At 43.9% G+C, this 13,750-nt stretch overlaps 2 protein-coding genes across 3 annotated transcripts in view; one reads left to right on the top strand and one right to left on the bottom strand.

Annotated features, from left to right (window-relative positions):
* The window catches only part of strn3 (striatin, calmodulin binding protein 3), a 23,213-nt gene extending 13,809 nt beyond the window's left edge, over nucleotides 1–9,404 (bottom strand). Inside the window, exon 1 of the mRNA XM_008277125.1 lies at nucleotides 9,131–9,404. Within this exon, the coding sequence (XP_008275347.1) occupies nucleotides 9,131–9,394 (264 nt within the window). The 5' untranslated portion in view covers nucleotides 9,395–9,404. The remainder of the gene's footprint in view (nucleotides 1–9,130) is intronic.
* A 156-nt stretch (nucleotides 9,405–9,560) lies between these two features.
* Nucleotides 9,561–13,524, top strand: ap4s1 (adaptor related protein complex 4 subunit sigma 1). 2 transcript variants are annotated; one of them, XM_008277127.1, is made up of 6 exons: nucleotides 9,561–9,562; nucleotides 11,605–11,744; nucleotides 12,041–12,127; nucleotides 12,241–12,309; nucleotides 12,876–12,887; nucleotides 13,094–13,524. In XM_008277127.1, exons 2-6 carry the CDS (start codon nucleotides 11,607–11,609, stop codon nucleotides 13,220–13,222), a joined length of 435 nt encoding a protein of 144 aa, XP_008275349.1. In that variant the 5' UTR covers nucleotides 9,561–9,562; nucleotides 11,605–11,606; the 3' UTR covers nucleotides 13,223–13,524. The 2 variants fall into 2 exon arrangements, with proteins under 2 accessions (XP_008275349.1, XP_008275348.1); XM_008277126.1 differs by lacking the exon at nucleotides 9,561–9,562 and adding an exon at nucleotides 10,715–10,975.
* Nucleotides 13,525–13,750: the final 226 nt, after the last annotated feature.

Raw genomic sequence — 13,750 nt, 5'->3', positions numbered from 1 at the left:
AGCTCACACTGATGGAGGCCGACAGCTATTTAAACACACACACAATGAGCGCGCTCTGCCAGCGTTCCCATGGCAACAGGGGAGGGGGTGTGTCGCCACTTCCTCGAGCAGAGGTCGTCATGACGACGGGGAAACCAGGGGTCCTCCCCCGGCTGAAGGAGAGGGAGGGAGGCAGATTACATCACAGCCAGCCCTGCTCCGATTGGCCGGCGCCGTGATTGACAGCCACAGCTCCAGGCCTCCCCCAGATCCCCTCCGACATGCCAGAAGAAACACGCAAGAGTGTGTGAGCCGTAAACACACACCGTAAACAAGCCCGCGGCTAATGGAGTGATAAATACTTCTATCTGACACCGACCGCCCAGGACGAACATCGATCTATTTTCTGATCACAACGTGGATCTACACCAGAGTCCATTCAGACATCACACACACATCACACACACATCACACACACCCACAGAAAACCGCATCAAACGGCACAAAAAACACAAAGTCTGTTCTGTCTTTTGTTACTCGTCATTCGGCCGATATGTCACCTGTGCAGGTAGTCGGCAGCATTCACAACCCGGCACCAGACGTTTGAATAAAGTCCGGTCCAGGCTCAGAACCAGCTTCAAAACCTGGGTCGCACTGAGCGCAGACACACAATCAGTGTGTCGCCTGAACAGTGATTTCAGTGTGAGTCAGAAGCACTTATAGGAAGCTGACCGTGACACACATGGGTCAGAACATCGATGACTCGTTTCATATCTGCTGACGCCAACATCAGCCTTGACGAGGAAATTATCACAGAATGCTCAACATCTGACTTCTAATCTGTCTCAGTGTTTATTCATCCTTTATTAAAGCTAATGAACATCTCTGGGCTGGTGCACAGATAAACATTTAGGACGTTTTTCTTCAACCCATCGCTGATCAATCATAAAACCTCTCTCCGCTGCAGGCCTTCCTCCACATATTTATCAAACTGCATAACATACTAGAGTTTTGATCAGCGCAGCAGTATTTGCAGTGAGCAGCAGCTCCTCAGCGTCAGTTAATGTTTGTCCAGTCGCTGCACTTTGAGCCACATCATACGGACGTACAGAACCGTGTTCACTGTGGAGCAGCTTCACATGGAAGACGAGGATCCTTCCACGCCTCGTTTCCTCATCAACACTACGTTGTATCTACAGAACCAACATGGCCGTCTGGCTGGATGGAAACGGCACGTTTAGAAAAGGACAGAACGATGTGACGGATCACCTGGAGAAGGTCCACCAGCACCAACAACCAAAATGTACAATAAATGTAATGTGTTGAGTAGAAATGTTGTAATGTAGGCTCCAAATAACGACAGAAAACATGTGGAACTTCCAAATAGCCGAAACTAAAACAATATTATACGACATTCTCACTTCTATCTGTATAAATGTAAATATCAGCATATCGGCACCCTCGATATTCTTGTCAATAATACGACAGTTCTATGGTTCTTATTTAAATGTAACTTTAATTCTTCACTCCACCATATCTTTTGCTTCTGCTTTGCACTATTAAAGTTATTTCTATTTGTAGTTACTTTTATTTTTTAGCTATTTGTATATTTTTATCTTGTACTTTACTCTGTGTTTATTGTTTACTCTATCTTTATTATTTACTCTATGTATTGTTGCACCAACCCACCAGAACTAATTCCTCGTATTGTGTGAACTAAACCTGGCAATAAATCTGATTCTGATTTACCAGAGCAAAGAAAGGATGCGTGTCCTAATCCTGTACATGAAGACCACAGAAAAACTCTGATTTAAAACTTGAACCTACGTATTATCAGTATTTTATACGTCTAGAAGACTCTGTGTATTATATATTATTGTACTCATTAATGAACCTGCAGTATCAGCGTTTATCCACCTATAGAGTAACGTCGTCCACATTCAGAGGAATCTGTGCAGTTCTTGTACAACATCAACAGTACTTTCGTATATTTCTTCGATATTTCTGCACCGTTGCTGCTGGAACACTGAACTCCCTGCTGTACTATTAATAAAGGATTATCTGATTTTATCTTTAGTCACTATTTTCATAACTTCTTTATAAAAGTTCTGTTGCTGGTGCTAAAACCAGGAGCTAAGACTGGAGGCCTTAACGAGAGAGGAGACGACGTGAACCTGGTCCTGTGATTTGATCTTTATTTCACAGTATTACCGTGTTTACAACCTTTTTACTGCCTCTGTTGTCTCGCTGAGCCCGGCTGGAGGCGCAGGATTACTTTTCAGCGGCTATATTTTATACATCTGATCTGCAATTCGAGGCTCCGTCACATGAATGTGTGGAAGCAGCTGTTAATGCAGAGCCTGTGGAGCTCTCTGGTCTGCTCTCGCCCCGACCCTCCCGCCCGGTGCACCTGGTGAGCATGAATCAAGCGCTCCTCAGGGAGCGGGGTGAGGTCAGAGAACCGGGGTGATGATGATGACGAAGGGCTGTGTGCAGTGAGCTCACCGGCCCAGATTTACCAGGCTGACAGATCGGAGCAGCTAAAGCAGGAGGGCCGAGTCATCGAGGCCATTCCTCCCAACAACTGCATCAGTAAAATTCACATCCATCTTCTCTGAACCCGACTCCGACCTGAACCCTGAAACCGAGTGTCCAACAGCAGCCAGAACATCCTCAGAACGCACAGCGGTCCTCTAAAGCTCTCAGCACCAACACACAGCACAGGAAACACAAATAAGGACCCTGAACAGGCTGCTCAGAGGAGAATCCTGGATCTGAAGCGTTTTCATGTCTAGTTTTGTCATAGCAACGTATTTCAAAGTGAATCAGGTTAATCTCCATAATTACTAATGCTGTCGGGTCTTAGCCTTAATATTCAAATTAGTCAGGTTAATCTGTGTAATAAATAAGCCTGGAGGGCGCCGGTCTGTCATACGGACTCCTGTGTTGTTGTATTTTATCTTCACAGTGAAGAGCAACAAGCCACCAACAGAACTTCTGTCCAACTGAAAGCCAACTTGATGAAGTGACGTTTAAAGTCCTGCATGTAGACGCTAAACTCTGAGCTGCACACACACACCTGGAACATTTTACATTAAACCTCAACACAACAGAACCTGTGGCTCAGTTCAGAACCACCGTACCTGGTTAACTGTTCTGCTGTGTGTAGAATAATAAAGGAACACCTCAATGGTTTCTCCAGATTTAAATAAAGGTTGAACTGAATCTAGTCATCAGTAAAAATCCCCATAAACAACACGACAGGGGGTCTGTGCTCAAATATTAGCTTAGGCTCATCTGTATGAACAAAGACTGTGAATTACTGTTGTTTTACTGGAAAGCACTTCTGAGCTGTTGGCTGTTGTTTTAAATGTTCTGTATAAATACCAGTGACTCCGTTTGACTTCACCAGAGTCACAAGAAACACTTCAGTTGGTTCTTTACTCAGAGATGTTTTCAGAATCAGAATCTTGTAAATAAACTAAAAATAAAAGAAGTAAAAAAGTGGCAATGTTGTTCAACCATCTCTTCATTTTGTGACAGACGGGCAGTTGAACCACAACCAGAGTAAGAGAGTGTGTGTGTGTGTGTGTGTGTGTGTGTGTGTGTGTGTGTTGCAGTTATTTCGGGCTGGTCTACTTTTAGCGTCCAGCTGGGATCGGGCTGTCAGAGCAGGGCCCAGTAGGCCATCCTGCCTAATTACAGCCTGCCGTCCTGCAGCCCTTTTTACCAAAACATGGCGTCGCCGTGGCAGCAACCCGCCTGGTACCGTCCCTGCAGGTAACCAGGACGACCTCTGACCTGATCCAAATCTGTGACTCAGCATCGCCTCCAACGGAGCTCCAGGTCGGTTCTGGGAACTCGTGAAAACGAACAGAAACAGCAGCTTCAGGAGAAAATCAGTTCTGTTTTTTACGGTTATAACTATGGAGCCTCATCAACAACAAACACGTTTCTATAGAAACACAGACGTCTGTTAAAGCTACACAGCAGCCGAGGACAGCCGGTCGGTTTAATGTCTTATTAGCAGAAATTCACCGCTCATCTGGGCCAATATTTACCATTTATCAGTTTACTCTGTCTGTGTCAGTTCAGCTGGAGCTCATTTTGCTAACTGTGCTAGGCTAACGCTATCATTGAGAGGCTAGCTGTGCCTCTTAGCCTGCGGCTAACGCTATCTGGAGCATTGTAACATCCTTCTAGAGTCAGACCAACTTCAACACTCTGTTCTGACAGACTCATCCCTCTGCAGAGAAACAACCTGCAAAAACTGTACAAGAAGCACGAACAAATCAGGACACGAGCTGCTCTCACAGCTGATAACAGCCACGCTAACGGCTAGCGGCTGAGTTAGGAGGCAGCCACGGATTAAACTGAAACAGGACGAGGAAAACAAGAATTAACAATGCTTTGAGATCTGGATCTTAGTGGGAAATAAAACAGTGAAGAACAGCAGATAGAAGTGCAGGAGACAGACTGCTATTGATCTCAATCGATTGATCTGATGCTCAGACGTCATCACTGCTATTCCTGTTGTACATATTCAGTCATAGTGATCCTTATTATTGAAGAAGCCGAGTGATGAATGTTAATAGAAAACTTCCACAGTATGTGTCTTCCAGTTATCCTGTTATATTTTTATCAAGTAGTTCATATTAAACTCTTCTACATGTTTGGTTTTATTGCGACCTGCAGCTACGTGTGGCGCAGAACACGTCACGAGTTCACTTCTGCTTTATCAGTTTCTCTGCTAATGAGCTCAAAGATGAGACTTTTCATGCTCGTGCCCACTTTATTTTTTTCATATTTCAACTCACCCATAATTGTTTGATCTACTAGTTAAATATTACAGATTCTGAATCAACAACATGATAAATAACAGTAAAAATAAAAATAATCAGGTTTTAATCTTTAATAGTTCCTCAGATGTTGTTGTTCAAACAAAAACCTGCTGAAAGTGGGTCAACAGGACGTATTTAACATGATAATCTAAAGAGAGCATTTTAAATATCCAGAGTTTATGATAAAAATATATTTAAAGCAAATCAGAGCTGGCTGAGCAGAAGGCCTCTGCTGACTGGAGGTGAGGAACCTGTGTGTAGTAGTTTATCCTGGACGTCTTCTTTCATGTCTAAGCCCCACCGGAGGATCTTTTGAGGAGCTTCTTCTGATCTGAATCTAAAAACTGACCAGGCTGGAAACAGAAAGGCTGATGGGAGGTCAGAGGTCACGGCCTGCAGCTGGTCAGCATCTCTCGCTGCTTCGTTCTCGCTCTAATGGCAACACATTCAGATGTGGCATCAATATTTTACAGCTCAGATCCTTTCAACCAGCCTGAACCATAAAACCCATCCGCTGTAGCTTCCTGAGCTTCCTCATCACTGCTGTGGATCTAGACCTGACCTTAGATCACAGCTGAACCTGCTGAGAAACAAACCGAGAGGGTTCTAGCACTCACTGGACTTCTCCAGACGAACCTCTTCTCTTACATATGGGTCGGACCGGCGATGAAACGAGACTCGTTTCGTGTCTTTTTCTGCTTCGATGGTCCCAGAAAGCGAGCAGAGGACCACAGTGGAACTCTGGAGCTCCTCAGGGTGTTTGTGTCTGTTTCCACCTCGTCTAAATCGGCGTGAAGATTATTCAAATTAGACCAATAACGGATTAAAAAGCTGTGTGTGGTGTGAGACGGGATTTCTCAACAACAGTCATCTCGGTGTTTCTCTCTGATCTGACTGTGAGGTTGCAATGAAAATAAAAAGCAGGAGGAGACAGTTCGACGTTCAGGACAACCAGAATCTGAATTCTGACGTACAGAGACGGAAATAAAAGACGCCGTCAACGACGAAGACATTTAAATAAAAACAATCAAAGGTTTAGGGTTTCATTCACGACAGGAATCTGACACTATTCGACAAATTAAACATGAATACAGCTCAACGACAACACGAGGATCAGAGTCACACCTCAGATCAATACATCGATATCGCTGCTGATTGATGCTTTCACGGACACTTCATGGTCTCAGTTTTCCTCGTCCAAAGACTCTGAGCCGGTCAGAACTCTAATAAATCAGCTTTTCACTATCATGTGTCCAGTTTAAAAGTCACAGAGCTCAGCTTAGACGACAAAAAGATGGAAGAAGACCAACCGAGAAACGCAAAACAACGGCAAAGACACACATTTACCGCAAAATGACTCAAACAGACCACAAAGAAACGCAGAACACCCACAAAGAGTCGCAAAATGATCACTAAAAGACAAAACAGCCACAAAGAGACACAAAACAGCCACAAAGAGATGCAAGAACAACCTGAGACAGACAGAAATAAACAAGACACAGAACGACCACAAAGCGACAGACAGCTGACCAAACCGCCCAGAAACTTGAATTATGTTGTGTTTCTGTCAGTGTGAGGGTCTGACACAGAGCTGTGGTTCAGATGATCAGTGTTCATCATCTCTTCATGACTGGAATCAGCAGATCACTGACGGATGGAGGAGGATCCTACAAACATACTAATATTTTCTAATCATTTTTTCTGCCTGATGTGCCTGAAAACAGCCTGATGAATAAACCAGAACCGTGAAACCCACGACAAAGACTCCACAGCTCACCGACTCCTCCCACAGCAAACATTCACACCTTCACGCGTTCATTCTGGTTCATACGTTCAGCTCTTATCAGGAGCTCCAACCGAGTCATGCTGAAGGCATCCGGCATCGCAGTGCAACAAGTCCGAGCAGAGCTGAGCCTCAGCGTGAAGGCTGTCATTACCGACAGGACTGTCCCACATTTCAACACCGGGTTCAGCACCGCGCTCCACATACAGTCAGACAGAACACACCTAAAGTCAGACAGAACACACCTACAGTCAGACATAACACACCTACAGTCAGACAGAACCAACAGAACAAACCTACAGAATACACCTACAGTCAGACATAACACACCTACAGTCAGACAGAACACACCTACAGTCAGACAGAACAAACCTACAGTCTGAGGAAGTTCTGAAGAACAAAAGACACTCAAATGTTCCTAAACGGGTTTTTTTTCCCGCGGTTGAAGTCACAATCAGCACAATCTTGTCACACCAAAGTTTTTCCGTCATGTACAAGTCTGGTAAATCGATGACTCAGCGGGTTGTAAATGTTTTCACAATAAACAGAACATCTCAGAGGAGCTCTGGACTTCTGAAGACGACACTTTGGACGACTACTTTAAAGACAAACTGATCAAACTTCTGAACCCCAAAACCCCCCAGTGGGCTTAAAATTCATGTAAACAATCAGCAGAATCCAACAGCCTATCAGCCAGAAGCCGCAAAAACAAAGAATCACTGAAAATTAAACTTTCTGACGCGTCCTTGAACTGCTCATCTGTAACGTGAGGCTCTTCTGCCAAAACCTAAAAATGTAGGTTTTCAGGTGAACTGCAGGCAGTGTTTCCTCAGAGAGACTGACAGGAAAATAACTACTGGATCAGTGAATAAATAAAAAACAGTAAAGAGAGGAGCAGGTTGTTGGAAATACATCCAGCATGGTGGAACATCTTTCCACATCTGATGGTGGAACATCTTTCTACAGCTGATGGAGGATCATCTTTCTACATCTGATGAGCAGAGCAGAGAGGAGACATCTGGAGACGTGGAGATTGGTCAACATTGTGTCATTCTAACTGTGTTCTACTGACAGAACACGACTCTGAGGTCTCTCTCCTTCTTCATGTTGTTCTTGTTCCACAGAGCTGCAGGACTTCATGTTGCAGAGAAACATGAACAACTGTTTGTATAGTAAACAGCTGAATACTAGCTGATAACGACAACAACCAGACTGTTCTGACTGGCTCACTCCTGGTTTTACATGTCAAGTCACATCAGAAGTTCAGGACTTTTCCATTCATAAAGGTCTATCACATGAGCTGGAGGCTGACGTAGGTCAGGTGGTCCGCCAGGTTTATTGGAAGGTAATATCCAATAAATTCATGTTTTCTGTATTGTAGGGATGGTGAAGGTTCTCTCAACATGAGTGTTGTATCAGAAAAGTCAACCTGTCAGTCTGAAATACAAAACAGAACCTTCATACTGGTATATTTTCAGTATTGGTACCGGCCACAACAAACAGAAGGTTGTCTTTTATCCTGAAGCGTCACATCGGCATCTCTGTGGGAAAATAAATGACCTGGAAAAAGTCAGTGTCAAAAGCCTAGAAACTAATTCAGCTAATATGCTGAATGCTGACACACCAAAGTGTTCAAAACATCTATATTAAGGCACCAAATATGAAAAACCTGAAGAATAACCCAGCAAAACGTCAGCAACTGGATAACAAGGCACCAAAGGGTCCAAAACCTGAGTATGAACGCAAAAATGTCAAGAAGCTGGATACTGATGAGTGATATTTACACAGCTGACAGAGAAGAACCTGGACATGAACGCACCAAAACGTCACACGTTTGGCTTCAAACACACAAGAAATGTTAAAATCTGGATATTACTTCATAAAGACCTGAATGTTAACAAGCCAGTTGATCTGCTGTTAAAGATCTCATGCCTCAGCTAATGTGTGTGACGCTAACCGCTAGCAGACTCTGGCTTCTACCTGGGAGACTTTTAAACACTTCTCCAAACAGTCTCTGGCTGAGCAGCGGGTCCCTCCGGCTCAGCTGTTGATTTAACGGTAACATCAGTTAGCAGCACCGCTAACTTAGCTTAGCGTGACGAGCCAAAATAGCTGAACGGGGATTAGTTAGCTGACAGTCAGCTGCACTCACTTCTCCTTTACCGGCTGACATCTGACCTCAGGGTCCGCAATAAAAAGTTCCAGCTGGATCACACGGCGGAGCGAATACATTAGCAACAACAGAGCTACACGGCTAAAGCTAGCTGCTAAGTTATCTCCTTACAGCGGGGTGAAGCTAACGGCTAGCTCCAGCTAACGGTAGCCAGCGCATTCCGCTATTCGTGACCCGTTAGCTTAGCCGCTTAGCCGGTCTGGTTCCAACAACCAGGTTAGCTGTTTATAGTTTAAAGTTAATTTTTAACTAGAACGTCGCATCAAATGCTACTACCGTCACGTTTCCTGGACCCGCTTGGCTACACACTGTTAGCACGGGCTAGCCGGATCGGCACTAAGCTAAGCGGCTAACCTGGAGCTCGGCCCTCTCCACCTCCCAGTGAGCCCTCTCCATCTCGAAGCGGGCCCACTCGTGCTGGATGTAGTGCAGGATGCCGGGGATGGTGTACTGCTGCTGCGGCCGGGGCAGCTCGTCGGGCTGGTGCGGCACCATGACTCCTCCTCCGCCGGCTCCGATCGGTGTGCTGCTCCCCGGCTGCGGCTGCTGCTGCTGCGGCGGAGGCTGCTGTCTCGGGGAGCCCGCTGCTCCTCCTCCTCCGCCGGGGAGCTCGTCCATGTTTTTTTTTTTTTTTTTTTTTTTTTTTTTTTAGAAAAGTAGAAGGAAAGTCTCCGGATCCAACGGTCCGCCGGACGATTCCCGCCCCCGAAGCCCGTGTCTCCGCTCCGTGGCTGTGGCGCTAGCTCCGCCGCGGTGTATGAGGCCGGCTGCCCCCGGAGCGCTGCGGTGAGTGCGGCTGAATGCGGACGGTGTTTGTGTGTGGAGCTAACCGGCCGCCATTACTGCTCTCTCTCTCCCCTGTCTGTCTGAGGGAGAAGCCAGCCGCGCTGCATGCCGGGAAGCATCCATCCTGCCGTCCACCAACATTATGTAGCGTTCATGCGCAGGGAACACGTCCGAAATCAGAACTACAACTCCATCACATCGTGTTCATTCTGGAAATCCATTTCCTTCTGTGAAAAAAGAATAATAATAAAAGTTCGTAACTACATGACTCACGTGGCGTCAAAGTTACCAGATAAATAAAATATCAGAATTTTTGTCTTGCACAGTCAATGTTAAATTACTAGATAAAAGTAAAACGTATATGACAAAAAGTCAAGTTAAGAAAAAAAAATATTACAAAAAAAGTCAAAACTTTGACATGAGTAAAACATTTTGACTTGTAAAGTCAGTATTCCGACATAAGAAGTCAAAAATGTGAAGGAAATGTCAAAATTATGGGATAGAAGCAAAATTTCCAGAATAAAATGTCAAAATTACGAATTAGGAAATTTAAATATTATTAGATTAATAGTCAAAACTGATGTATTAAGAAAAATCTTGACTTGCCAAGTCACTATTATCAGATACAAGAAAAGCTTAAATAATAAGTAAAAAAAAAAAAAGACAAGTTAGAAAGTAAAACTATGAGATAACATGTGAAGTAGTGGAATGATTAATAAAATGTTGACTTTCAAAGTAAAAGTACAACCTACCCGATAAAAAGTCAGAATTTTGACATAAATGCCAACATGTTGAAAGTCAGGATCATCAGAAACAAGTCAGACTTAGATGACAAAAAGTAAACGTCATCAAGTAAAAATACAAGACTAAAAAACACACACACAAAAGAACCCCTTTGACTTTTACTTACTTTTATAGGATTAAAGTCAATCCTTTAAGTCAGTTTTGACCATTTTTCGCTGAATGTTAAACGAAAAGGCAAAAAAATACAGTTAAATAAAATAAACTTAAACTTTATCTTGTGACTGTTTGTTTGCTGTGTTTTCTATTCGTGTGATCTGATTTCACTCAGTAATATTTATCTCCGTAATTTTGTTTTATTTTGTTCAATGAGCGTCTCAGTTTTTATCACGTAAAACTCTGACCTTGAACGCACCCGTGAGGGCCTTACTGCGCATGCGTGAGAGATGCTAACGGCTCGGCTAGCTGTTTATCATCAGAAACTGAAGCTTCTCGTTTCTTTATTTGTTGATCTTTTCAATTAATTCCGGCGTCACGGTAACGTCCAGACTGTGAACCGACAACAGCACGTCATGAGAACCGGATTAGAACCCGTTAACGGCGGCTCGTTTCGGTGTTTGTAGCCGGTTTGTTGGAGCTCATTTAGCCGCAGACAGAAGCTAACAGTCGCCGGTGAGTTAAACAGAGTTTGTTTGTTGTTTACCGGACACGTGGACGCGCTAAACTACCGTTAAAGCGCCGTTTTCATCGGTTAGACACCGGTAAAGTGAAACGTGTGTAGGTGTGATGCCTTCAGGTGCTCCTCGGACATTCTGCGGTTACAGCCGCAGTCACAGGTTCTGGGTGTTTTTATCTTCTGTCTCATGTTTCAACACAAAGACCTGCAGCTCTGTGGAACCAGAACCACATGAAGGAGGAGACAGAACTCAGAGATGTTTGGTTTGTTTACATTTCTGAAGAAAACACTTCCTGCAGCTCATGTGAGAGGTCTGTGATCACGTGACTGCTGGTGTCACATCAGTGGCTTCAGTGTTGGACAGAATCTGGCTTTTTTGAAACATAAGACGCGAGAATGAAGTGATTTTGATCAATTATTCTGATTTTAAACTCAGATTAGTTTCTGTTTGTTGATGGAACCAGGTGTCACAAATGAGTAGTTCAAGGACTGTTGGAAAGTTGATCCTTTAATCAGCTTTTAAAGAGTTTTCTTTGATAACTGACAGTTTTAATCATTCTACTGTGTAGTGGAGCAGCTGAAGACATAGTTCAGGTTCAAACATCTCCTCTGCCTGTTTCTGCAGCGATGATCAAGTTCGTGCTGATGGTGAACCGGCAGGGCCAGACCCGGCTGTCCCGGTACTACGAGTCGGTGGAGCTGAACCGGAGGGCGGCGCTGGAGGCCGACGTGGTCCGCTGCTGCCTGAGCCGCAAGAAGGACCAGGTACGGGCTGTTAGTGAACGCACCACCAGGTTTAAATTATACCAGCTGCTCCGTTAACGTCTGCAGGTACGGAGTGTCAGTAAACGCACCGCCAGGTTTAAATTATACCAGCAAATTATACCAACAAAAAGACACTAAACAACCACACAAAGACACAAAACAACCACAGAAAGACACGTGGTCTGCTGCTGCCTGAGCCGCAAGAAGGACCAGGTACCAAGTGTCAGTGAACGCACCACCAGGTTTAAATCTTTAAATCATCAAGCTGCTCCTTAACCCAACCTCTGTGCTTTCAGTGCTCCTTTGTCGAGTATAAAGACTTCAGGCTGGTGTATCGGCAGTACGCGGCCCTCTACATCGTGGTGGGAGTCACAGACAGCGAGGTGAGTCTGCAACCGATCGATCAAACAGCAACCGATCGATCAAACAGCAGCCGATCGATCAAACAGCAGCCGATCGATCAAACAGCAGCTCAGCGTTTGTGTCTCCTCCACAGAACGAACTGTCCATTTACGAGCTGGTTCACAACTTCGTGGAGGTTCTGGATAAATACTTCAGCCGTGTGGTGAGTTCAGGTGCAGCAGAAGCCAACAAATTCTATTTAAAACTTTTTTTATGTGATAAACAACCAAAATATCTCAAAATGTTCTCATTGTTTCTGGCTCCTAAGTGACCTGAGTTCTGCAGCTGCTTCAGTCAGAAAAGCTTTCTGTCGTTTCAGTAAAAGCGTTTATGAACCTGAAGCGAGAGGGTTCAGTTTAACATCAGGTTCAGCTGCTGATTACGAGTTCATTCATATCAGAGATTATTTCCAGGATTAATTAGTCAATAATTAACTGTTAGCTGGTTCTGGTTATATTTCTTTTTTTTTTTTTAAAAGCCAAAAAACAGTCTCACATCTGCAAATAAATGCTTTTGTTTGACCAAAAGTCTCAAACTGACGATGTTCAGTTCATCATCAGATCAGATTTGAGAAGCAGAAAGCTGAGAGTTAAAAAAAACTTAATGATCAGTCTTCCGTTAACGTACAAAATGAAGACAGGTTGTTGTCCAGCAGGAAGGTAGAACTGTTGTTTGTCGACTTGTGAATATTCGGTTTTAATCGTTGTGTGTCTGTTTGTGTCCCAACAGAGTGAACTGGACGTATCCTTTAATGCTCTGTTAGCAACATGCTAATGCTACATGTAGGGATGGAAGGAACACAAAGAGACACAAAACAACCACAAAGACACACAAAACCACCACAAAGAGACAAAAGAACTGAACTAATGCAACTTTGGAGTTAAACTTGAATAGAAAAGCTGCTTTGTTGTTGTTTGTTTGTTTTCTTGACACTGTGACATCATCAGATCATGTTCAACTTGGACCGGGTCCACGTCATCCTGGACGAGATGATCCAGAATGGACACATCGTGGAAACCAACAAGAGCCGCATCCTGGCGCCGCTCACCGCCATCGACAAGATGGCCGACGGCTGACGTCCACAGGAAGCGATGTCACAGACTGTGACGCATTGAATCGAACTCTGATCAATATATTGATCCATGTCTAAAAATGATCCAGCAGAAGTTCTGATGGGTGATTGTTTATTTCTGTGATTCTCAGTCATCTGTTAACGACAAAAACTGAACATCAGAACGGGTTTCGTTTCTTCTTCTGGTTTCTTCCTGTAAATAATTCTTCTCTGAATAACGTCGCCTTCAGAGCCGATTTGGATGTAAAGCCACAGAACCGTCAAAATAAAATGTCTGAAGAATAAAAGTTACCATAAAAAACAGAAGCGTTTGTAGAGTTCAGTGACCTTTGACCTCTGAAATCTCTTCAGTTGAGAAGTTCAGGAGCCGTCGACTGAAAATAACATCTGTGACGCTGATCAATAAAACGATCAAAAATATTTATATTAAATAATAAACTTGACCAAAAAAATACTAAAAATTACAAACAAAAACGTATCAGATGCCCAGATGACTTTTCAGTAAAAAAAATAAAAAATTCCCAGATTTGTC

The sequence above is a fragment of the Stegastes partitus genome, unplaced genomic scaffold, assembly GCF_000690725.1.
Source record: "Stegastes partitus isolate 25-593 unplaced genomic scaffold, Stegastes_partitus-1.0.2 Scaffold89, whole genome shotgun sequence".
In the NCBI taxonomy this organism is placed as follows: Eukaryota; Metazoa; Chordata; class Actinopteri; family Pomacentridae; genus Stegastes; species Stegastes partitus.
The sequence above is the reverse complement of the archived record's forward strand: the minus strand, read 5'-3'. Positions and strand labels throughout refer to the sequence as shown.